Here is a 26,570-nt window from a genome sequence, read left to right as displayed (position 1 = left end):
CGCTCCATCACCCAGGCTGGGGTGCAGTGGTGCAATCACAGCTCACCGCAGCCTCGAACTCTTGGGCTCAAGCAATCCTCCCGCCTCAGCCTCCTGAATAGCTGGGACTACAGGCATAAGCCACCGTACCTCGACTCATCTCATTTTTCTACCACCTATTTCTAGACCTCACACTGACCCTAGAAAGTTGAAGGGAAGGATGCACACAAGCATCTTAACAAAACATTTGGTAATCATAAAAACGACATCAGGATGACTGTGATGCATCCCACCTTTCTCTCCAGTTCTAATTCTTGTCCTGAAATTGGATTTTCCTGCACAAGGGTGGCAGCCTGGCATGGGAGACAAGGAAGAAAGGAGGCCCCTGTTTTTTCTGGGAATGGATAAAACTGGGGTCATCTGGCCCTTCACATCTGAACTGTCTAGTTAAAACAACAAGAAAAATAGTATTTGTGAGATAAGAAGAAAGAAAATGAGAAAAGAACTTTCCAAAAGAAAAAAGGGAGAGCCAGATCAGATCCTGTTTTTCTAGGAGAGGAACCTTTACCAGGACAGAATGAACATAGTTACCTGCTGACACGCTTTTTTCCAATTTAGCTGAATAATAAAGCCTAGAAAACACACAGCTTGAAAGACTGTACAGATGATGATCCCTGACCACAGACCTAGAAATAGAAATATTTAATAGAAGTTAATTCCATAGAAAACCAGCTTCCCCTGGGGAATATGTTTTGTCTATCTCATTTCTATCAGCCATACTTAATATCTGCTTTCATGGCTGAGGTGGAGCCCACAGTGGGCCAGAGACCTCTACCCTGCTCCTCCTTGGGCTTCCAGAAGGTTCCAGAAGGTGCTGGAAAGCCCAGTACTCCCTGAGGCCACCCCCAAAAGGGCCATCTCCTTTGGTTCAGGATTTCAGAACAAATATTCAGAGGATATTTTTGGCCTTACTGATTATGATGCTTGAATATTAAGAAAAATGCCAGTTACAAGGAAATTAAAATTTCCCAGGACCAACTACTTCTGCCCTAGTTTCCTCAAAAAAGGGGACTAACAAATATTTTAAAAAAAAAAAAAAAAAGCAGAAATCACTAGCCATATAAATTACTAATGTTCTCTCCCTCAGAGTTCCTGCTAGACCTTGGACCTTAACTTGCTTCTGACACAGACTTTGCTGGAAGCTTCCAGAGCAGGGCTGGGCACCCAGAGATGACTGGAGAACACCAAAGGCAGGCCAGGTGGGAACGGATGGCGGGAAAAGCCCTGTGGATCTCAAGGCACCATATAGGGCACAGAGGGAGACCCCAGGTGAGGAGGGTTTTTTGGTCAATAGTAAACTAATGGAAGAACAAAAAGCTTCAACAATAACCAAAAGACAAGGGCCTGACCGTAATAAAAACAGACCTATGCCTCACAACGTGCAGCATCCTGCCCAAGAACCCCCTATCTACAATAAACCCAGGAAGCCAGCCTTCCCTAAATCAGGCTCGCAGGAAGCAAGATTGCCGCCTCTGGTGACAATCCAGGAAGCTAACCAGTAACTTCTGTAACGATTGGCCCCAGATGGCCAGGACTTGATTAGCAACTGACAGCTTCCCTAATTTTGGTCTGCACTTCCAACTTAGAACCAACCAGAGAAAGTAAAATACATCCCCCCTAACCAATCACATGAGGCCCATTTCTAGTCAGCTACCTCCAGCATCCCCCAGATCAACAACCTCCACTCAGGGCACACCTGCAGCCTCCCCTTTTATCCGCTGTGACGCTTTCCCACTCCTTTGCCTGCCTTTGAGTCTCTGCCCAAATGCAAGTGGTGGCGGCCAACACCCTTGCTGAGAATACACAGCCTTTGCTGGTCTTGCTTGGTTGGTCCTGGTTGATTTCCACAGCTGTCCAGATCTATGTAAAGGTTAAGGTGGCTAGTCTGGGTTCGTGGTTTGTGGATTTGGTACAGGGTCTACAGCTCTGTTTTCTTGGTACCAATCACATTTTCAGGTATGATCAGCCTGCCCTTTTGTTTGTTTGTTTGTTTGCTTTTTAGAGGCAGGGTCTTGCTCTGCTGCCCAGGCTGGAGAGCAGTGGCATGACCACAGCTCACTGCAGCCTCCAACTCCTGGAGTCAAGTGATCCTCCCGCCTTGGCCTCCCAAAGCACTAGGATTATAGGTATGAGTCACTGCGCCCAGCCTCGCCTGCTCTTAGAATAGTATAGTTGGTGCCACCTGCTAGTCCTATACAAAATTAGTAAAAGGAACCTACTGACTTCCACTTTCAAATCCAGTGTTCTCAGTACACAGAAACTACAAGCTCACCTGAACCATCTTAAACAGGAAATAACCAGCTACCTCCAGCTATAATCTGAAAGTTATGAATTAGATTTCCAATAATTTTAGCATACATCATTTAAAAGATTTCTATTTGACCCAACCTAGGAGCCCAAAGTAGGATGGTTATTAGAATCTCATGGGCAAGGTCCAGGAATTTACATATTTACAACGTCTCCCAGGGATTCTGAGGGTCATTATGATTTCCTGGGGTTGCTTCTGAGAACCTGCAGAATTCTGATGCTCTCCTAGACACCTTGTGTAGGTATACTGCATACCATACCAGAGGAGATACGAGACTCAAAATCAATTCATACCATACTTTCTTCTAATAGGTGGGTGGAGGGATTGACTACAGTCTTCTCACAGAGCCCTCACATCCCCAGGGCCCCTACCATTTCTTTTCAGTGATTCTCAACTTCCCCTTCTACTTTGCACAGTTAGTTATGCTTTTTTTTTTTTTTTTTTTTTAGATAAAATCTCACTCTGTTGCCCAGGCTGGAGTGCAGTGGTGCCATCTTGGCTCACTGCAGCCTTCACTTCCCAGGTTCAAGCAATTCTTGTGCCTCAGCCTCCCAAGTAGCTGAGACTACAGACACACACTACCACACCTGGCTAATTTTTGTACTTTTAGTAGAGACGGGGTTTCGCCATGTTGCCCAGGTTGGTCTCGAACTCCTAACCTCAAGTGAACCGCCCACCTCAGCCTTCCAAAGCGGCTGGAATTATAGGCATGAGCCACTGTGCTTGGCCTAGATATATTTTGTTAAATGAATAGGTGAGCCAAGGACAGCACTTGGGATATAGATGGATTTATATTTCAAAGCAGGTTCCTCATGCCTGTAATCCCAGATACTTGGGAGGCAAAAGTGGGAGGATCACTTGAGTCAAGGAGTTTGAGACCAGCCTGGGCAACATAGCAAGACCCCATCTGTAAAAAATGAAACAAGGAAATAAAGTAGATTCCTCTTCTGAAAAAGTTGAACTTATAGAAGTAGAGAGTAGAATGATGGTTACCAGGGACTGGTGGCAAGGAGGGGAGGGTGTGGGAACAGGGAGTTGTTAAGGTACAAAGTTTCTGATAGACAGGAAGAATAAGTTTTGAGATCAATTGCACACCAAGGTGACTAGTCAATGTACTGTACATTTCAAATTAACTACGTAAATTTCAAATGTCTCGCCATAAAAAAAGTGGTGATAAGTATGTTAATTAGCTTGATCTAATTGTTCCACATTCTATAAATATATCAAAATACCACACTGTACCCCATAAATGCAAACAATTATAATTTATCAATTTAAAACTTAAAAGATATAAAAAAGAGAATTTAAAGTATTTCCTTAATACTTTAAACTGATTGCATGTTACAATATTTTAGATATATTGTGTTACATAAAATATATTTTGCAATAATATTTTAGATATATTGTGTTACATAAAATATATTACTTTAAAAATAAAAATAAATTAAGATTCCTATAATATTTGTGTTAGCTAGGCAATGGCAAATCCAAAACATGAATCATACAAGAAACTCAGCTAAATAATTTTCTGCACTATCATGCAAGCCCAGTGAACTTTGCATTGGCAATTCTATTCTTTGAACAACTCCTGTATTTTTAATTAAAATATTATTGAACTTGAGAAAAATGTGCCACATAAAGGAACATACTGAACTGGAAGTTCCCTGTAGCTATCAGTTGACTTCTCACCACCTCTGAGCCTGCCAAGTACAGATGGATCAAAACAAGCCTCGCTTTAAGTCGGTCACTACTCATCCCAAAGATGAATGTCCAGGTTTTCATATCATCATTTATTAACTGCCAATGTATTCCAAATTATTATTTTAGAAATCAAAGCTGGGCAGTCATTTATTTCTGTACTTTTTAAAAAGATTAGCTCTGGTAATTTCAGATGCTGTGGATTAAGTTTTTTCTTCCAAATGTGGGAAGGTGCTCAAGTCCACCCTCTTCCCTTCTGTGCTGTTCACACCGACCACGTGCATGGCCTTATGAGGAGACCCACAGGCACAGAGCTAAGGCTGTGCAAGGAGGGAGGTGGAGACTGCGGAGTGCAATGAGTGTGATGAGAAGGGCAATGGCCCCTTGTTGCCCTCCAAGGATCCAGCCACGCTGCTTGGTGAACACACGGGGCGCTGCTCTAGGATGCACAGTGCCACCGTGAGTGCTGACCCTGCGGCACCCCACGCATGCAGGACAGACCGCCTACGATGGCCTCAGCCCTGCAGAGTCACCCACAGGGGATCACACGCTGTCTCTAAAGAACAGCATGGAACATGCAAAAGGGAAGCTTCCGAATGCTTCTTCAGCGGTTCCTACTGTCGCCTCCTTTAGAGAAGTGAGGGCTGGATGATTCAGGATAGGAGGTGAGTAGAAAGGGCATCTGTGCTCAAGTGTGTCAGCATGGAAGATCGCCCGCAGGGGTGCGATGGGCAGGACAATGTAGTCTTGGGGCCCTGGCTAGAGCTGGAGGTCACCTCCTGAACGCCCTCTACGCTCTCTAACAAGACACAGAATGGACGTCGGTGAGTTCCCGAGTTTCAGCGGTGAGCCTCAGTCAAAGGCCTGTGTGCTCCGACAGACATTTCCTGGACTGGTGAGCAGCTAAGCCCTGCCTGCAGAGGTTAGAGCTTACCCATCACTCCAAGTTTGGTTGCGAACATCAGCGTGATCCCAATGGGGAGGCCAACCATGTAGTACCCAATGGTATTCACAATGGCTCCAACCTTCTGATTTCCGCTCCCCCTCAGAACACCACTGCTCGTGCACTGCAGGCAGAAAGCATTCCATCAGTCGGCGCTCCTGAAACACTCCCATCTCGTGAGCACTTCATTTCTGTGGGACTCTGACACTAAAACCCATAAGGTGACAGTATCCTTCTAAATAAAATGTGATAACAATATTCAATCTTCCTACCTACCCTGACCTGTCCTCTCAGCTGAAATTTACCACCATCAGAAGAAATCCATAGATCACAACAGGGCTTAGGGAACTACTACATAATACTTACAGCAAGAGCTTCAAAGAGGTGGGAAACAGCATAAATTGGAACCACCTGAGCCACCAGATTAATGACGTCTCTGTTAGGAAAAAGAAAGCACGTGGTGATTAGGAGGACAAAGTGGAGAAAGAAGTATATAGCTTTCTGGCTGGGCGCAGTGGCTCATGCCTGTAATCTCAGCACTTTGGGAGACTGAGGCGGGATGATCACCTGAGGTCAGGAGTTTGAGACCAGCCTGGCCAACATGGCAAAACCCCGTATCTACTAAAAATATAAAATTAGCCAGGCCTGGTGGCAGGTACCTGTAATCCCAGCTACTCAGGAGGCTGAGGCAGGAGAATCACTTGAACCCAGGAGGCGGAGGTTGCAGTGAGCTGAGATCGCATCACTGCACTTCAGCCTGGATGACAGAGTGAGACTGTCTCAAAAAAAAAAAAAAAAAAAAGATATAGCTTTCTGCATATTACAAACATGCACATGCATTGAGGCCAGCAGCCTAGTCAGGGACAGTTCTCCTGTTGCTGGGCCCATAGAGGAAACTAACTGCATGTTTTATCTCATGACTTTTAGAAAAGAATATGCAGCACCACATCCTTGTCTTCAGGAGATATGTTCCAAGACCCCCAGTGGATGCCTGAAATCGCACAGAGGACTGAACCCTAAATACATTGTTTGCCTTATACACACACACCTATGATAATGTTAATTTATAAATTGAGCACAGAAAGAGAGTAACAACAGTAGTAATAAAGTAGGCCATAACCACATGCCGGCATCACCACTTTTGTGCTTTGGGGCTGTTGCTAGCACTGTGAGACCGAAACCATCCATCTGAAATAACTAGCAGGTGGAAAGCTAGTTATTTCAGCTTTGAGTGGAGACGTTGGACAAAGGGATGATTTCATGTCCCAGGTGGGATGTGAGATTTCCTCCTAATACTCTTAACAGCATGCAATTGAAAACTTATGAATTGTTTATTTCTGGAATTTTCCACTTAAGATTTTCAGGGGCCAGTCACGGTGGCTCACGCCTGTAATCCCAGCACTTTGGGAGGCCGAGGCGGGTGGATCACAAGGTCAGGAGATCGAGACCACCCTGACTAACACAGTGAAACCCCATCTCTACTAAAAATATAAAAATTAGCCAGCTGTGGTGGCGGGCGCTGTAGTAGCTGTAGTCCCAGCTACTCGGGAGGCTGAGGCAGGAGAATGGCATGAACCTGGGAGGCGGAGCTTGCAGTGAGCCGAGATCACGCCACCGCACTCCAGCCTGGGCGACAGAGTGAGACTCCGTCTCAAAAAAAAAAAAAAAAAAAAAAAAAAAAAAAAGATTTTCAGACCAAAATTGACTGCAGGTGACTAAACCTTGGAAAGCAAAACCGAGGATAAAGAGGGGCTACTGCATAGTCCATGTGGTCAGTATAGACAAATCAAGTGATTTGATGACACCCCTCCCCCGTTCCCCACCAGCTGAAAAAAAGTTTGGTTGGGCACAGTGGCACACATCTATCATCCCAGCAAGTTTGGATGCTATGATCATCCCTCTTTTAAGATGATGCCACAGGCCAAGTCTGACTGTGTCTCTTAGTAAACCTGAGTGAAGCGCTACAGAGTAAAAATTAAGTTCCCTCTGCGGAACGAAGGTTGGTAAAGGCCATAGATATATTCTGTAGAATTATCCTTGGTTCCTAGAAATGCCACCCCTAAAGCTAGAGACTTGGATTCTAACCCCTACACATGAAGGGAGATGAGAAAAATGCTGCCCTGACCTGCGGAAGCAAGAAATCCACAACACCCTTGGAGTGAGTTTGGTCACTCCAATCTAGAACCTAGAAGACTGTCTGCCAGTAAATACTTGTTTAATTACTAAATGAGAAATCCAGCACTGGGCTGGGCACGGTGGCTCACGCCTGTAATCCCAGCACTTCAGGAGGTCAAGGCGAGCAGATCACCCGAGGTCAGGAGTTCGAGACCAGCCTGACCAACATGGAGAAATCCTGTCTCTACTAAAAATACAAAATTAGCGGGTGTGCATGCCTGTAATCCCAGCTACTCGGGAGGCTGAGGCAGGAGAATCGCTTGAAACCAGGAGGCAGAGACTGCGGTGAGCCAAGATCGCACCATTGCACTCCAGCCTGGGCAACAAGAGCGAAACTCCGTCTCAAAAAGAAAAAAAGAAATCCAGCACTGAACAAGAGGCTCACTTCTTCCTCACCAAAAAGGACAGAAATATAATTATTTTATTCAAATTTTATTTTCTGAATAGGTAACATGCACGTGGTCAAAAAATGGTACAATATGAACAAGATAGTAAGCAAAGTCTTACTGCAATGCCCTTCCAGTTTGCCCCAGTACCAGTACCAGCCCTGCCTCCTCCAGGTAACAATTCTTTTTTTTTTTTTTTTTTTGAGACGGAGTCTGGCTCTGTCGCCCAGACTGGAGTGCAGTGGTGGGATCTCAGCTCACTGCAAGCTCTGCCTCCCGGGTTTACGCCATTCTCCTGCCTCAGCCTCCGGAGTAGCTGGGACTACAGGCGCCCGCCACCTCGCCCGGCTAGATTTTTGTATTTTTTAGTAGAGACGGGGTTTCACCGTGTTAGCCAGGATGGTCTCGATCTCCTGACCTTGTGGTGCGCCTGTCTCAGCCTCCCAAAGTGCTGGGACTACAGGCTTGAGCCACCACGCCCGGCCCAAGTAACAATTCTTAGCACGTTCCATGTTTGTCTAGTGTCTATGAAAATATAAGCAAATACAAATGTATATTCTTGATTTTCCTTTCTATATTCTATAATTTCACATGCAGCATTCTCTATATGATGTTCTGCACCTTGCTTTTTCCACCTGAGATATTATATTCACTTTTTTTTTGAGACAGGGTCTCACTGTCACCCAGGCTGGAGTGGAGCAGTACAAGCATGGCTCACTGCAGCCTCAACTTCTCAGGCTCAAGTGATCCTCCCACCTCAGCCTCTTGAGTAGCTAGGACTACAGGTGCACACCACCATGCCCAGCTAAATTGTATTTTTTGTAGAGATGGCGTTTCACCATGTTGTCCAGGCTGGTCTCGAACTCCTGGGCTCAAGTGATCCTTTTGCCTCAGTCTCCCAAAATGTTGGGATTACAGGCATGAGCCACTGCACCTGGCCTATATTCACTTTTATATTTCACCAAAATATATTCTTTTCAATGTGCTGCTAAATTCTGTCTAACAATATTTTTATTTTGGATTTTTAGATTGCTTTTAATGCATAAGAATGATCTGTGATTTTCTTTTTTATGTGCAAACTTTGGCAGATTTTGGCACCAATGTTATATTTGCTTCATAAACAGAATGCGAAGTTTTCCTTTTCCTGTGCTCTGGGAAATTTTCTGTTTGATCTGTGTTTGCAATTCCCTATGTTTTGAAGATTTTATAAAATCATCCTTTGGAACCTTCTGGCATTGTGCTTTTTGACATTTTAAAATAGCTTTCTCTTATTTCTTACCAGGAAATCAGTTTATTTAGACCTTCTATCTTTTCTAGGGTACATCCTGATCAATTATTTCCCTAGATAATTATCTGTTTATTCCAGGTTTTTAGATTTCCTTGGAAAAAGTCGTGCAAAGTAGTCTCTTAGGATTTTAAAAAACGATTGTGGTCAGTAGTAACGTTCTCCTTTCTTTGTTAGAGGTGTCGTTTCCCGCCCCCCGTGATTAAGTTAGGTAGAGGTTGAGCTCTTTCACCGATTGTACCAGGTTGGGTAGGATCCTGGTCACCTTACAAGTAATTTGATTGTTGAGTTTCTGATGTTTCCTTGTCTCGTCAGTTCTATAGTTTGTGGGCCTCTTGTTTTTCATTCTTTTACTGTGCTCTATGGTTTCCCAAGTGGACAGATTCAGAGTCCAGTGTCTACCATATTCCTTCTGAAACCATCCGTCTATCCTGGTCCTCATAAAGGTCATCCTGATTCCCTTTGTGAAAAAAGTCAACTACTTACTATCACCTTCCCCATTCATTCTGAGTGAGGGAGCTATAAACATCTTTCTATTTGTTTGTTTGTTTGAGACAGAGTCTCACTCTGTTGCCCAGGCTGGAGTGCAGTGGTGCAATCTCAGCTCACTGCACCCTCCGTCTCCCAGGTTCAAGTGATTGCCTCTGCCTCCTGAGTAGCTGGGACTGCAGGTGTGCCTCACCACACCTGGCTAATTTTTTTTTTTTTTTTTTTTTGTATTTTTAGTAGAGACAGGGTTTCCCCCATGTTGACCAGCTGGTCTTGAACTCCTGAACTCAGGCAATCCATCTGCCTCAGCCTCCCAAAGTGTTGGGATTACAGGAGTGAGCCACCATGCCTGGCCTAAACATCTTATTTCCCCGTAACAAAATAGCTGAAGCTGAAAAATGAAAACCAACGATCTGAAGTCAAAAGTCAAATGTGTGAAGAATAAACCATGAAATTAGTTCTGTCCACTCCACCAGCTTTCTGAATCCAGGAAGGCAAAGTCCATTTGCATCTTGTAACTGCTGACAATGGTGTCCCAAATAAGAAGTATCGCCATAAAGTTTCTATATAGTCCGAATGTACACACTAGCATCACCGATGAAGGAAACAAATTCTGCAGAGCAGAGGGGACTTATCCAAGAATTCTTCAGTAATCAATCTGAGTATGTGACTTTTGAGACAGCTCACTGGTGAGATTTTAACTTCAATTCAGTTTGACAAACATATTATGCAACTACTACAAACCGGGCAGTTTGGCTGATACTAAGAAACCAACAGGATTCTTACCATTGGAAACAAAATAATTAACTGAAAATGTAATGCATCGTACTAAAAAGGGCTTTCCACTTTTAAAATACATGACCAGCAGAAGCATAAAATCATCACCAATGGCCATTAAGTTGGCATTGTAGATTATAAATCAGTTCCTACATCTAATATGTTCTTCCCAAGTAACATCAGTGGAGCCTCTGATCTTGCAAATGATTCAGACATCCCTGCTGCAACAACCACAGGCAGCCCCTCTATGATAGCATCTATCCAACTTAACCATTTCTTTTTTAAATTTTTGAGATGGAGTCTCACTCTTGTCACCTAGGCTGGAGTGCAGTGGCGTGATCTCAGCTCACTGCAACCTCAGCCTCCCGGGTTCCGGTGATTCTCCTGCCTCAGCCTCCCGAGTAGCTGGGATTACAGGCGCGTGCCACCATGCACAGCTAATTTTTGTATTTTTAGTGGAGATGGGGGTTTCACCACGTTGCCTGGGCTAGTCTCGAACTCCTGACCTCAGGTGATCTGCCCACCTTGACCTTCCAAAGTGCAAGGATTACAGGCGTGAACCACTGTGCCTGGACTCTTTTTAAAAAACATTCCTAGTTTTAAAAACCTTTTTCTGCTGGCACCTTGCTCTTGGAGGAACCATTTCTTTCTTTTTTTTTTTTTGAGACAGAGTCTTGCTCTGTTGCCCAGGCTGGAGTGCAGTGGCACAATCTCGGCTCACTGCAACCTCTGCCTCCTGGGCTCAAGCGATTCTCCAGCCTCAGCCTCCGAAGTAGCTGGGATTACAGGTGTCTGCCACCACACCCAGCTAATTTTTGTATTTTTAGTAGAGATGGGGTTTCGCCATGTTGGCCAGGCTGGCCTCGAACTCCTGACCTTAGGTGATCCCAAAGTGCTAGGATGACAGGCGTGAGTCGGATGTTTCTTTTTACTGATAATGATTTCAAACAGCAATGTTTCTGAACAGCCTGATTTTAGAGAACAAAATTTCTCAATGAACCATTTCTTTATCACAGATTTCACATTTCAAGAAAATCCTAGCACTCACCGGTCGGTAGTGAAAATGTACCCCACATGATCCTTACAGCTTAACAGCAGGACACTGAAGGCTACAGCAAAGAGCACTGAAGGTAAAAACGGCAGAAGAAACAACACGGTGAGCAAGAAGATCCACAGGAAGTGGGGGAGCCTGGGCTTTGCATGGAGAGACTGCAGCAAGAGCCTCGGGTAAAGGGATCTCAGCACCTGTGATTAGTAGGGAAACGGTGGAGGACTTCCGTGCCTGCTCCATGTCTCCAGCACCCAGAGCGTTTCCTACCCGGACACTGGCAGCCACGCTGAAGCCTGCAGGGACCTAAAATGAAAAGGAAACCTGCAACAACGAATCTGCAGAGTGAGAACACGTGCACAGAAGCAGCCTCAAGTCTCACACCTGGTGGGAAAACTTGGTCCTAAAAGTTTTGAAAAGACTGATTTGCAACATCCCCTTTGTCTAGCTGGGAGCTCCCACGCTACTGTGGAAACTGAATCCCAGGTTAGGATGCTTAGCACAAACTGGGCTTTGCTGCAGAGCTTCCAACCTCTACAACACGAGGGTGCTGCACAACCATGTTCCTCCTCTGAGTGTGGGAGATGGACTGACTCACCAGGAGCCCAGGTTTGTGTTTTTGTTGTTGTTGTTGTTTGTTTGTTTGTTTTTTAATAGGACAGAGGCCAGGCGCGGTGGCTCATGCCTGTAATCCCAGCATTTTGGGTGGCCGAGGTGGACGGATCACTTGCGGTCAGGAGTTTGAGACCAGCCTGGCCAACATGGTGAAACCCTGTCTCTACTAAAAAATACAAAACTTAGCTGGGCGTGGTGGCACATGCCTGTAATCCCAGCTACTCAGCAGGCTGAGGCAGGAGAATCGCTTGAACCCAGGAGGCGGAGGTTGCAGAGAGCCACGATAGTGCCACTACACTCCAGCCTGGGCGACAGAGTGAAACTCCATCTCTAAATAAATAAAATAAAATAGGGACGGGGTCTCATTGTGTCCCTCAGGCTGGTGTGCAGCGGCACAGTCATAGCTCACTACAGCCTCGACCTCCTGGGCTCAAACGATCCTGCAACCTCAACCTCTCAAGTAGCTGGGGTGACAGGCATGGGCTACCACACACGGCACAGTGTCTATTCTGAAAGACTATCAAGGGATCCAGTTTACAAGACAGGAGTGGCACTAAAGGAACTGCAGGGAAGAAACCCTGCATTGTGGTTAGGGATCACAATTCTGAAGCCAGATGGCTATGGCTTGGGTTCAAATCCCAACACAGCCACTTTTATCAGCTGCATCACCCTGAGCAAGTTACTTACCCTCTCTAAACCTCTAGAGTTTTGTTTTATCTGTAAAAGGAGTTGAATCGGCCGGGCGCGATTACGGGCTCACGCCTGTAATCCCAGTACTTTGGGAGGCCGAGGTGGGTGGATCACGAGGTCAGGAGATCGAGACCATCCTGGCTAACACGGTGAAACCCCGTCTCTACTAAAAAACACAAAAAAATTAGCCGGGCATGGTGGCGGGCGCCTGTAGTCCCAGCTACTTGGGAGGCTGAGGCAGGAGAATGGCGTGAACCCAGGAGATGGAGCTTGCAGTGAGCCGAGATCGCACCACTGCACTCCAGCCTGGGTGACAGAGCAAGACTCCATCTCAAAAAAAATAAATAAATAAAAAAGGAGTTTAATCATAGAACCTATCTCATTGGGCTATTGTGGGAACTTAATGAGTCCATACATGCCTAACTGCTTAGAAGAAGCATGTAGGAATTGCTCAATAAAGATTTACCATTACTATTATTTATATATAAAGTTACCACTTGAAAAATTAATATTAATAAGGAAAAAGGAGTCATCACTTGTTGAAACACGAACATTGCCTTAGGATCAGAATGACTAAGGACCAGCTTAAAGAAAATCTGATACACAGATTGGGGAATAAAAAAGTAATAGAAGACTGAGTCTCTGCCTATAAATTCATCAGTAGGGACAAACATAGAGATCATCTGACAAATTATTTATTCATTACAAAGGGAAAGGCAGTAACTTGACAGGAGAAACCTGGCAGGCACCACCTTAACAAAGCAATCAAAGTTAATACTGGCAGGGTGCAATGGCTGTGCCTGTAATCCCAGCACTGTGGAAGGCCAAGGTGGAAGGATTGCTTGAGCCCAGGAGTTTGAGACTAGCCTATGCAACATAACAAGACCAAATTGTTTTAAAAAATTAGCTGGGAGTGGTGGTGCACGCCTGTAGTCCCAGCTACTCAGGAGGCTGAAGTGGGAGGATTGCTTGATCCCAGGAGGTCAGACTGTAGTAAGCCAAGATCAGGCCACTGTCACCAGCCTGGGTGACAGAGCAAGATGCTGCCTCAAAAAGAAAAAAAACCACCGCCACCAAGTAAAAAGGTAGTATCACCAACACTGAGACAGATCAACATTATGTGTCTCCTGATACGGTGTACTAAGGAGGACACAGCATCACTTCTCTAGCTTTCCTGCCCAAAACGGACAATCTAAATTTATTTATAAGGAAACATCAGCTGCACCACACTGAGTGAACTTCTACAGATAATGGCCTATGTTCTTCAAAAATGCCAAGGTCAAGAAAGACAATGGAACAATGAAGATCTGTTCCAGATTAAAGGACACTAAAGATGCTAGGGGAAAATTAGTGATAAGGGACATTACCAGAACAATTGATATTGTTTTGAATTGACTGTATTGATATTTTATTTGAGCATGGACTATGTAGATAGACCAGACAGAATAAATGTGGCAAAACCGGTGAACCTGAGGAAAGCGCATACATCTTTCTTTTGACTGAGAAGAAATGTAAGTGTAAATTCTTACAAGCCTATTGGAAAGCATATGGAAACATATTCAAAAGACATAAAATCGTGCCTTTGTTTCTCTTTTATGAATCTTAAAGAAATAATCAGACAAGTATATGAAGATATTTGTCCTAGGATGTTCCTTGAAGAGTTGTTAAAATTGAAACACTGGAAATAAACTGTTCAACCATAGGAAATCGATTTTAAAAGTATATCACATATAGTGGAATCCTATATACCATTAAGCATTTTGACTTAGATATAGTTAATGAATTTACTCAAACATAAAATGCAAATAAAATACTAAAAGTGAAGTAAAAAATCTGTGTTAAAAAACTGCCAAGGATAGAAGAACAAAAACAAAAAACACAGGTCTGCAAGAGAATAATTCTTAAAGAAAACAAGAAATGTGTACTCTATGTACTTTTAAAACATAACCAATATCAGAGGGAAAAAAATCTAAGTGTTAATACTGCAAAAAATGCCAAGCATATCTGCTGGCTTGAGTTTCTGCCCACATTACAAACTCCCTGTTTTTTAATTTTACATTTCTAAAATGGTACTTGCTTCCTTCAGAATCTCCAGCTGATGTTTTCAGGAAAATAAAGTCAAAGAAAAGCCTCCTAACGACTGGTGTTCTCTATGATCAAAATTTCCTCCCCTTTAAGGTTGAATAATACTCCACAGTATGCGAAGAACCCATTTTGTTTACCCGCGGACATATAGGTTGCTTCCACCTTTTGTCTACTGTCAGTAATGCTCCTGTGAACACAGTTAACAAACACCCCTTTAAGTCGGGTGTGGTGGCTCACGCCTGTAATCCCAACACTTTGGGAGGCCAAGGCAGTTGGATCGCCTGAGGTCACAAGTTCAAGACCAGCCTGACCAACATGGTGAAACCCTGTCTCTACTAAAAATACAAAAGTAGCTGGGCGTGGTGGCAGGCACCTGTAATCTCAGCTACGTGGGAGGCTGAGGCAGAAGAAATGCTTGAGCCCAGGAGGTGGAGGTTGCAGTGAGCCAAAATCACACCATTGCACTCCAGCCAAGGCAACAAGAGTGGGACTCCGTCTCAAAAAAAAAAAAAAATCCCTTTAAGACCCTGCTTTCAGTTGTTTTGGGGATCTACCTAGGAGTAGCCACACTGTGTTTTCCGAGGCTTCAGAACCAGGCAGGAGCGGGCACAGTGACACAGGCAGCTTGATGTTTATGGCCATACCCCCAGCCTCACCCCTCTGCTATGCCACCCAGCTGGCCCCTCAAGGTATCTGTGTTGTGACAACTGAAAAAGATTCTAAAAGTATGGAAACAAAATCAAATCTTTCAAGGGAAGATTCAGCTGGGAGCTGCGTTAGGAGACAGAGAACCAGCAGATCACGTGCAGTTTCTCTCCAGCTCCCCTTCCGTTCCCAGGGAAGATCCAGCTGTAGCAGAGGTACCCTCCCAGGCTCAAGGATGGGATTTGACTTTTGTTCATCGTTTCACAAATGATTCATGTACAAACGCCTATGCTCATCCATGGACTCTTTCAGATACCGAGCAAGGAAAACGCCTGGCACCTCCCCACAACTCCCCTGCTTACCATGTACACAACGATGGCCAGTTCATACACGATGGACTGAGCGCCCAGCTCCACCATGCCAAGGATGCCTGGTGAAAAGAGACAGCTGTCGCCTTGCACCCAGACAGGGCCCCCGGGTTCCCACCAGTCCCCGTCATCCGTCCTCATACAGACCGCTGAGGAAGCTCCCGACCTCATAGGCCCACCACTCCATGCATAGCATGAGCATGCTGGGGACGGCCAGGCGGAGGAAGGAGGCCCAGTCCTGCAGGCACTCGAGGGACCAACCTGTGGGCGGGACACACACATTTCCAGGAGATCTGGCCATCGGGCTGGAATTCAACCCGAGACAAAACCCACGTCCCAGTTGGAAGACAAAAGGGCAGTCGTTACCTCCCCATGTAGCTTGATGCAGTTTTTTCCCAAGGATGTAGAAAAAGAGGAGTAGAGCCAGGGTGTACTGGGAAATCAAATTTGCCACTGCAGAGCCTCTGGAAAGAACCGTCCCAGTGAGAGGGAGGCACCTTCCTGCGCCTCTCCCTGCCCCACTCGGTGAGGAGGGAGACTCATCCCTTCCCGTGCCGTCCTCAGCAGACCAAGGTCTTCTTCCCAGAGCAGCCTCACCCTCCAGCCCTGACAGTGCTTTCCACAGTGTGCAAGAAAGAGACCACGTGTGAACACAAGAACCAGCTAAAGAGCCCACTCTTCTCCCTCCTGGAAAAACCACATGCAAGTCATCCCTTCTCCCTGTCCCAAGAGTACATTGGACTCACATCATCCCAAGATGCAGCTGATGGAGAAACAGATAGTTGGCGAGGGCATTGACAAGGTTGGCTGCAACTCCAGTTACGATCTGGGGCAGTAGAATTCCCTGGAACAAGGACACCGCATATGCCATCCTTGAGATCCACAGAATAGGACTGCCCTTCTGCTACCCAAGCACACAGGCTCCAGCTGGCCTGCTCAGTGGGTGTCACAGAGCAGGGGGGCTTAACTGGGGAGGCCACGTCCTTGTTGCTCCTGCCTTTCCACTCTCCCATCCCTTTCTCTTCCTTTTCTCTTTGAGGTATAAAGTGCGGAGTTCTGGCCACAGAGAGACACGGTCAAGATATGTTCAGCAGCAGAGAAGGAAGAAGATAAATGGCTTATTTCCAACATTGCAAGGACTGGCAGGGGCTAAATGGGTCAACAAGCCATCTTTGACACTGGACGATAGGAGAAAATGAGAATACTTTCTTGACCAAAATAGAAATTCAAAAAATTGACCTAAGGTCTTAAAGAAACTAGAGTTCTTTTCTAGAATATGGAAGGGATTCCAACATATCTAACTGTCAAAAGTACAGGACCGGAGAAACATCCAGACTATTTGGTGTGTCAAAGTAAGACAGGGCGTGAAAGTAAAACTACATCAGACCAAGGAAGTCAAACTCTGTTCTGCTCTGCATCCGGCTAGAATAGCAGACGCAGATAAAGTCAGTGCAAACGTAAGAGGAAACCTTTCTCCCAAGGTCACGCTGTCCCCATAAAGTGTCATTACTCCCCTAGTAGAATGACGAGTGCTTTCTGACTCATTTAGAAACTGTGTTCTCTAAAATCACCCTGTTCGGAAACTGCTGTTTGAAATCACATCAGTAAAAAGAGAACACCCCACTCTTGCCTGGAGGCTGAAAATCACTTTAACACAAAAAAGTAAGTCTCAATTTGAACCCAGGCACAGAGCTTCGTGGGAGCTCCTGGATGTGGCATTCTACATCTGTCCACCCTCAACATCCTTCTTAGCCTTGAGTTCCCAAAGGAGGAGCACCGGGTCCACGTCACAGCCCAGACCTGGTGTTGGGCCCCTCACTCACAGATCTGCTCGGTGCCTATCAAACCGTGGTTTCGATGTGTTTAATAATGTCACCTGAGCCCCACCCTTCTTCAAACCTTTATAATAACTTTTCTTCCTTTGGTGAGGCATCCCCCGGCCCCTTTAGTCTCTCTCATTGCCACAGGTTGATAAATCGAACTGCAAACCCACTGGCCTGCAGGCCTGTCTCTGGTGGTCTCAGGCTGACGGGGCCAGGACAATGGTCTTGGCCGATGACTTGTGTAGGCCACATATTTATGGGGAGGCCCTGGTTAGTTTTTAGCAAGGGAATTAGTGATCAGATTTACTTTTCAGGCAGATGGCAGTGGATGGAGACAGGTTAGGGTCCTCTGAAATGACACAGAGGACAAATGACAAGAAATGAATTCAGGGCTGGGCGTGGTGGGTCACACCTGTAATCCCAGCACTTTGGGAGGCCAAGGTGGGTGGATCACCTGAGGTCAGGAGTTTGAGACCAGCCTGGCCAACATGGTGAAACGCCGTCTCTACTAAAAATACAAATACTAGCTGGGCATGGTGGCACACGCCTGTAGTCCCAGCTAGTTGGGAGGCTGAGGCAGGAGAATCACTTGAACCTGGAAGGTAGAGGTTGCAGTGAGCTGAGATCACATCATTGCATTCCAGCCTGGGCAACAAAGTGAGACTCTGCCTCGAAAATAAAAAAGAAAAGAAAAGAAAAGAAAGAAATGAATTCAGGTGGTGGCACTGAGAATTGGGAGGAGCAGGCAGAAGCTAAAGGACCAGGTGACTGACCAGATGTGGGAGGGAAGGAAAGATGGAGTCAAGGATGTGACAAGGACAAAAAGGACAGGTTACTGGGAGTGAAAATGGGGAGGCCACGCAATTCCACCCATTGCGATGGAATGGAAGAAGGCAGAGGAGCAGGCTCGTGGGAGGGTGAGAGGAGCTGGCCAAGCCTGCAATATGCATACGTCTCCATGCCCAGTGGAGTGACCTTCTCCTCTAAGGCCCTCTTGACTCTCCTACTTGAAAGTCTGTCTTCCCCAGTACCATCTGGCTCTCTTCACACCCTCCACCCTCTCCGAGAGCATTCACTTTCTCCAAACTCCCAGCTGCTTCTCTTTGATGCTACGCTCAGCTAAAGGTCACCCTGTCTTCCTAGGGAAGGGCCCAGGGCAGAAACTCCTTCCACCCTGGGGGCCCGACAGCCCCTGCCATTTCTATAGAACCCACCCATCATCCCATCTCCCACTGCTCCCACAACGCAAACCCTTCATCACAGACCTTCACCATCATTTGTTTGGATCCTGTCCATAACTCTCACCTCTTCCTCTCCCAATTAGTTAATTTCCCAAAACTAAATGCCCCAGCAGAGAACACAAAGCCTGACCGTGGGCCAGCCCGCCTCTCGATGCCATCATCTCACTGTGTCCCCTCCCAGCACAGTGGCCTAACGAGACTCTGCGGGCCCCAGCCCCTAGAAACAGGCATCCTCTCTGTCTGGGATGCCCTGCCTTCCTTCCTGACCTTGGAAACCCCACGTGTCCTCTGTAACCAAATTCAAAGCTCCCAATCCCTCTCAGCTCGTGGCTCCTACTTCCAGGCCTTTCCCTGTGCCCCAGAGAACAGGAGAGAAGACTTTCACACTGTCCTCAGCACATGTGTCCTCAGGTCACATCAGACCCTGAGGTTAGGGCCACCGCAGTTGTTGGGGGACTGAGTCCGGGAGAAGGCCTTGCAGCGTGCTAAGGTATCCATGCTGCCTTAGCAAGGGTCTAGATCAAAAGGAGACAGCCCAGAGCCGGATGAGATGTGTGGGTTTCCTTCTCTACGCCTATTTCTGAGATGTCATTCTAAATACTAATAGGGATTCTAAATATTCTTGTTTTGTTGATAGAGCAACATCCTGGCCGGATGCAGTGGCTCACACTTGTAATCCCAGCACTTTGGGAGACTGAGGCAGGAGGATTTCTTGAGCCCAGGAATTTGAAACCAGCCTGGGCAACATAGCAAGATCCCATATCTACTTTAAAAACGTTTTTTTTAGTAGGGTAATATCTTAACTTTAAGAACACTGCATAGGTGGGAAACTTCCTTTCTTCCTCCTTCCATCCTGGCCCTTGCTGTTGCACATCCCTGGAGAGCCCACCAGTGCGGCCGGGACCCATTGCCGGGTACCCCTGTTTACCTGGACTTATCTAGAAGAATGTGGAGAGTCCCACATATGCTGATTTCATAAATCTACCCCTTCCGAGCCAGGGCCTTTGGCCGTGACTGTTTAATCACATAGGAGTTCTGGCTGACGTTAGGTGTCATGAGAGTTTGAGCTCTTACATCCTTGCTGAGAAAAGTGGGGCCATTCAGACAGAACAGAGCAGACAGGTTGGTTCCCTCTCCGCCAGACGAGCCGCCCCCAGCCTGCACTCTGTCTCGGGAGCAAACAGGTATACACCCTTCTTTCCAGGACATTGGTTAAAATGCAGAGCCAAGGAACACTGCGGCTCTGAGCCCACCCTGCCAATGACAATATTTCCAAGTGGAAATTGGATAAGTTTTCCAGAGCCAAATATAATATGTTCTTTCCTTGATATCACTTAACAAACCTCTGACATCTGAGTCGTGTGTGCACAACACTGAAAAAATACCTTTCAGTGGCTCCCAGCAGTGAGCTCCCTCCACCCTGGTGTCCCTGGTCCTGGAGTATCTTCAGGGCCCCCACTCCCAGAAAGGTACAAACTCCCATTAGCCTCCCAAAGGAAGAGAACAGTCAGTATTACCTGGTTGAGCAAATATTTAACTTGTAGCATATAAAGAAAGGTTGCCTACAAGAGAACAAGAGAGATGAATGTTAATGTTTCAGCCTTGCCACACAGCAGTGAGGTCACACGGCAGGGAGCTGGGAGCCACAGCCAAGGCTCGGCTGCCCTCTGCTCCCGCACGGAGCCACAGAGGCTGCCGTCTCAGGACAGGGCTGGGGCCAGGGGCTTATGGCCCGGGGGCTTCCCACATCTCCTTTATGGGTGAATATGCCCCAAGCATATTCCCTCTGTCTGGCAAAAGGAGGTGCAGGACTCTTGTGGGGACACTGGCATGGAGAGGAGGCCCTGGGCACACTCCAGATGGGCACCTCCATATAGACTGGTCCTATGTGGTGGAATCATGAAAGACTGTCACATTTACAAGGTTTCAGGACAAATAAGTGAGCACACTGTCAATTCTGAGGGCAAATGGTGTCCCTAGATCCATATATTGAAGCCCTAGTCCCCAGTGTGACTAACTGGAGGTCCTCAAAGGGAAATAAAATTAAAATGAGGTCATTAGGGTGGGGCCCTAATCCAATAGGACTGGTGTCCTCATAAGAAGACAGGAGACACCAGGGTATGAATGCATAGGGGACAACCTGCAGAGGGTGGCCGTCTGCAGGTCAAGGAGAGAGGCCGCAGAGGACACCAACCCTGCTGCGCCTTGACCTTGGACTTCCAGCTTCCTGAACTGTAAGAAAATAAACTTCTGTTGTTTAAGCCCCCTAGTGTGTGGTATTATATTATGGAAGCCACCGCAGACTAATTCAGCTACAGTCTCCAGCTGAATAACAAACACTTAGCTCTCAGGCCAGGCGTGGTGGCTCACACATGCAACCCAACACTGTGGGAGGCCAAGGCAGACAGATCGCTTGAACCCAGGAGTTCGAGACCAGCCTGGGAAACATGGTAAAATGCTGTCTCTACAAAAAATACAAAAATTAGCTGGGTATGGTGGTGTGCACCTGCAGTACCAGCTAATTGGGAGGCTGAGGTGGGAGGATCACTTGAGCCCGGGAGGCAGAGGTTGCAATGAGTGAAGATTGTGCCACTGCACTTCGGCCTGGGGGACAGAGTGACAACCTAGCTTAAAAAAAAAAAAAAAGCAGCCGGGCGTGGTGGCTCAAGCCTGTAATCCCAGCACTTTGGGAGGCTGAGCCGGGCGGATCACGAGGTCAGGAGATCGAGACCATCCTGGCTAACCCGGTGAAACCCCGTCTCTACTAAAAAATACAAAAAAAAAAAATAGCCGGGCATGGTGGCGGGCGCGTGTAGTCCCAGCTACTCGGGAGGCTGAGGCAGGAGAATGGCGTAAACCCGGGAGGCGGAGCTTGCAGTGAGCTGAGATCCGGCCACTGCACTCCAGCCTGGGTGACAGAGCAAGACTCCATCTCAAAAAAAAAAAAAAAAAAAAAAAAAAGCAAGACCCTGTCTCTACAAAAACCAAAAAATTAGCCAAGTGTGATGACTTGTGCTTGTAGTTCCAGCTACTCAGGAGGCTGAGACAGGATGATGGCTTGAGACCAGGAGGTCAAGGGTGCAGTGAGCTATGACAATGCCACAATGCCCCTGCACTTCAACCTGGGTGACAGCATGAGACCCTGTCTCAAAAACACCAAACAAACAAACAAAAAAAACCACTTAGCTCTCATTGTTCATTGACCACACACTGCTGTGTCAAACATTAACCCATGCTTAACGGTTCTGTGTGGTCAAAATCAGCAGACCAAAAAAGTCTAAAGGTTCTAAGTGACACCCTCAGGGGTTCTCAGATGGGTGAGACTTTGCCCTTGTTTACAATAAAAGTTTGCACTCTTCTCTATGGATGATTCTGGAGGTCTCTCCAGCGCTACTCCAGACCTCCTGGAGTAGCCTCAGTCTTGGTGTTCCTCGAGACAAATATCTGTTGTGTCCTTAACAAGCATAAATAAAAACAGGCTTCCTTGATGGCACCAACACCACCGATAAGAATCATCTAAGGGCCGGGCGCGGTGGCTCACGCCTGTAATCCCAGCACTCTGGGAGGCCGAGGCGGGCGGATCACAAGGTCAGGAGATCGAGACCATCCTGGCTAACATGGTGAAACCCCGTCTCTATAGAAATACAAAAAATTAGCCGGGTGTGGTGGCGGCGCCTGTAGTCCCAGCTACCCGGGAGGCTGAGGCAGGAGAATGGCGTGAACCCGGGAGGCGGAGCTTGCAGTGAGCTGAGATCCGGCCACTGCACTCCAGCCTGGGCAACAGAGCAAAACTCCGTCTCAAAAAAAAAAAAAAAAAAGAATCATCTAAGACTGAGCCAATGCACTGAGCTCACAGATACGGTGGCTACCTTTCACCCACCGACCCCAAGAAGGCAACCTCTTAGCCCTTAAGCACTTACAGGAAGAGCTGGAATGAAGATCGTGACATAGGTCTGGGTAAGCCTAAATAACGAAAAGAAAAACAAAAACAAAAACTGTGATGGAGGCCTCTGTTTCCAGGGAAAGGTGGGCAGAAGAAAATAACTAAAACTGCCTTTTGCATCCTTGGCTCTTTCCAAATTAATAGGCTTAAGTTGCTGGAGCAGGCCGCGCGCGGTGGCTCACGCCTGTAATCCCAGCACTTTGGGAGGCCGAGGTAGGCAGATCATGAGGTCAGGAGTTCGAAACCACCTGGCTAACACAGTAAAACCCCGTCTCTACTAAAAATACAAAAAATAGCCGGGTGTGGTGCCTGCCGGGTGTGGTGGCAGCTGCTGTAGTCCCAGCTACTCGGGAGGCTGAGGCAGGAGAATCGTTTGAACCCGGGAGGAGGAGGTTGCAGTGAGCTGAGATCATGCCATTGCACTCCAGCCTGGACGACAGGGCGAGACCCCATCTCAAAAAAAACAAAAGAAAGAAAGAAAAAATTGCTAGAGCAAATGTGAAAATTTACATATAGAGCTTGTCATCTTATAACCCAGATAACTCTTCTTGGTTATTTGATGTCTTTATGTCTAGGACAGGGTTTTTCAACCTCAGCACTATGGCCACGTAATTCTCCGCTTGTTGTGGGGTGCTGTCCCGAGCACTGCAGGATGTTTCACAGCCTCCTTGGCTTCTACCAGGAGCACCCGCCTACTGCCAGCTATGATAACCAGAAATGTCTTCAGACGTTGCCAAATGTCTCCTAGGTTCAGAGCCGCTGGTCTAGATTAGAGTTTTAAAAGCTCTTACCCAATTAAATCACTGGTTCTCAAACTTGGCAGCACATTAGAATTACCTAGGGTGCTTTGAAAGATCCCGATACCCAGGCCTCACCCCAGACCAATTAAAACAGAATCCTGGCCGGGCATGGTGGCTCATGCATTTTGAGAGGCCGAGGTGGCAGATCCCATGAGGTCAGGAGTTTGAGGCCAGCCTCACCAACATGATGAAACCCCGTCTCTACTAAAAGTTCAAAACTTAGCCAGGCGTCGTGGCGGGCGCCTGTAATCCCAGCTACTCGGGAGCCTGAGGCAGGAGAATTGCTTGAACCCGGGAGGCAGAGGTTGCAGCGAGCCAAGATCGCACCACTGCACTCCAGCCTGGGGCACAGAGCGAGACTTGGTCTCAAAAAAAAAAAAAAAAAACAGAATATTGAGTGATAGGGAGCAGGGGCACAGGTGGATTTGAAAGCACCCAGGTGATTTTAATATCAACCAAGGTCAAGAATAACCAAGCTTTGAGCAAACGTCACAAACTACCATCCCACATGCAGAGTGCTTGCAAATCTATTTTCATTTAAAACTCTTAACCATGCAAGTCACCCAGGAGGGGAGGGGGAGTACATCTTAGGTGCCAGGTGAGGAAAGTACTAAGATCTGGGAGACGTCAGCCAAGGAGAGATTAGCACCACCTTGGTGTGCAGCCTTGTCCCTGGCCTTGGCTGCACCCAGACAGGATAATCTTTCTGTGGGATGGACACACAGTCCCGCCGCGACAGGTTCCATCTTACCTGGACACATTCGGGTTTTGTCTGAAGAGCAGCAGGATGTGCTGGGTGTTGAGAAACAGCGCCCAGCAGGGGAAGCAGCAGAGGAGCAGAATGAGTGCACTCCGCTGTAGGATCACGCCCACGTACTTCAGGTTCTGGCTCCCATATGTCTGGGGTGCACACAGCCAAAATGAACCCATTAGCACAGACCCAGCACCCCAGCTGTTCCCTGAAAGCCTTCAATTGTGCCTCATAAAGAAGCAGGTTGGCTGGGTGAGGTGGCGCACGCCTGTAATCCCAGCTACTCAGGAGGCTGAGGCAGGAGAATCGCTTGAACCCAGGAGGCAGAAGTTGCAGTGAGCTGAGATCACGCCACCGCACTCCAGCCTGTGGGGCAGAGCAAGACTCCTTCTCAAAAAAAAAAAAAAAAAGAAGCCCACGGCCCTAGAGACTTTGCCCTAGTGTTCAGGTAGGATGAGGATGGTGTGAAGGATGCTTCTCAAACTCAGCTTCCATTAGTATCACCGGGGGATCATTTTCAAAACTCTGATGCCAGGGTCTCACTAATGACATTCTGGACTTAATTCACCCAGGGCAGGATTCAGAGATCCATACCTTTTTTTAAAAAAAATTCTATTTAAAAATTTTTTTCTTTTACACAAGTAAACAATCTGAAATTCACACTTCATTTATTTTTAGAGACTGGAAAAAATTTTTTTTTAGGGAGGCAAAGGTTACAGGGAGCCGAGATCCCACCACTGCACTCCAAGCTGGGCAACAGAGCCAGAGTCCGTCTCAAAAAAAAAAAAAAAAAAAAAAAGGCAGGCTGGGCATTGTGGCTCATGCCTATAATCCCAACATGTTGGGAGGCTGAGGTAGAAGGATTGCTTGAGCCCAGGAGTTTGAGATCAGCCTGTGCAACATGGTAAAACCCCATCTCTACAAAAAATACAAAAACTTAGCTGGGTGTAGTGGCGCATGCCTGTAATATCAGGTACTTGAGAGGCTGAGGCAAGAGGATCGCTGGATCTCAGGAGTTCGAGGCTGCAGTGAGCAATGGGTGTGCCACTGCGGCCTAGCCTGAGCGACAGAGCAAGCCTCTGTCTCAAAACAAAACAAGCCAAATGTTGCACATCTTTTCAAGTTGTGCACATCTCCTCCAGCTCCAGGTTCAGTGACATCTCTGATAGTCTGAAATTAACCAGAGGAACTACTTACACCCCTGGAATCGGCAAACACTGCCAGTCATGTGTTTCCCTCCTTCCGCTTTCACCCTCCTTCCCCTTTCACTCAAGACCTGGTTGCTGAACATTTACCAGCCTGCCCCTGGGTGGGGCCAGGCAAGCTGGGTTTTAACAAGCCCTCCAAGTTCAATGCACGCTCAATTTTGAGAGCCACAGAACTATACCAAATTCAAACGTAGGGAGCAATAGAAGGGAATTTTACAAAATGTCCCCTATTTGATCAAAATATAGTGTAAGGCAGTTGTGCAGACAAAAACTAGTTGACACAGCTGAAAGAAACCCAGTGACATTTCAAAGAAAGCAGGCCAGGAGAAGAGGAGTTGCTGGCCGATAGGCGCTGCAGGTGCTGGCTGCTGGACTCTTCCTGCCACTGGGGCTCTTCCATCCACACTTGAGAACAGATGTCTGAGGTCACTGTGAGCGTGTGACCACTTCCATTTACCTGGGAGATGAGGGTGTCACAAGCAGAAGATAAGCCGAATCCCACGGAGACCCCAGTGACATTGATAACCTGCAAATAAACCCAAAGATAAGGCCCTGTAGAATTAAAGGAGGAAAGGAAGACAAAACCCCTGTGTCTGTTGATGAGAACCTGCAAAGCTCCTCCTTCAGCATTCACAAGTCAATTTTACCAACTTTGTTAGCTGCCTGGACCCCGCTCAGACTGAAGCCATTCTCACAGGTTTATCAAGAATTCTGGACAGAACTATTATATATATATGTGTGTGTGTGTGTGTGTGCATGTGTGTGTGTGTGTATATATATATATACTTTTTTTTTTTTGAGACAGAGTCTCAGTCTGTCGCCCAGGCTGGAGCGCAGTGGCGCAATCTCGGCTCACTGCAACCTCTACCTCCCGCGTTCAAGCGATTCTCCTGCCTCAGCCTCCCGAGTAGCTGGGACTACAGGCGCGCACTACCACAACCAGCTAATTTTTGTATTTTTAGTAGTGATGGGGTTTCACCATGTTAGCCAGAATGGTCTCAATCTCTTCACCTCATGATCTGCCCACCTTGGCCTCCCAAAGTGCTGGGATTACAGGTGTGAGCCACCCCGCCCGGTCCAGAACTACAGTATTAATCAGGCTGCACTTTGACCCACTTCCTTATAACTGAAAGTCATGTGGCACCAGACACTGACCATGTACATCCCCATTGTTCCTACCAGACACTGGCCACATGCATCCCCACTGTTCCTACCACACACACTGGTCACGTGCATCCCCACTGTTCCTACCA

At 46.9% G+C, this 26,570-nt stretch overlaps 1 protein-coding gene across 1 annotated transcript in view; it reads right to left on the bottom strand.

Annotated features, from left to right (window-relative positions):
- Positions 1-24,257, bottom strand: part of LOC111528155 (multidrug and toxin extrusion protein 1) — a 30,543-nt gene extending 6,286 nt beyond the window's left edge. Inside the window, exons 1-11 of the mRNA XM_026453144.2 lie at positions 24,110-24,257; positions 22,536-22,578; positions 20,133-20,177; positions 16,298-16,395; positions 15,699-16,015; positions 15,546-15,613; positions 11,346-11,454; positions 11,149-11,224; positions 5,355-5,424; positions 4,980-5,112; positions 571-665 (exon numbers count right to left, since the gene is read on the bottom strand). Of these exons, the coding sequence (XP_026308929.1) occupies positions 571-665; positions 4,980-5,112; positions 5,355-5,424; positions 11,149-11,224; positions 11,346-11,454; positions 15,546-15,613; positions 15,699-16,015; positions 16,298-16,395; positions 20,133-20,162 (996 nt within the window). The 5' untranslated portion in view covers positions 20,163-20,177; positions 22,536-22,578; positions 24,110-24,257. The remainder of the gene's footprint in view (positions 1-570; positions 666-4,979; positions 5,113-5,354; positions 5,425-11,148; positions 11,225-11,345; positions 11,455-15,545; positions 15,614-15,698; positions 16,016-16,297; positions 16,396-20,132; positions 20,178-22,535; positions 22,579-24,109) is intronic.
- Positions 24,258-26,570: the final 2,313 nt, after the last annotated feature.

Source organism: Piliocolobus tephrosceles, chromosome 16, assembly GCF_002776525.5.
Source record: "Piliocolobus tephrosceles isolate RC106 chromosome 16, ASM277652v3, whole genome shotgun sequence".
In the NCBI taxonomy this organism is placed as follows: Eukaryota; Metazoa; Chordata; class Mammalia; order Primates; family Cercopithecidae; genus Piliocolobus; species Piliocolobus tephrosceles.
The sequence above is the reverse complement of the archived record's forward strand: the minus strand, read 5'-3'. Positions and strand labels throughout refer to the sequence as shown.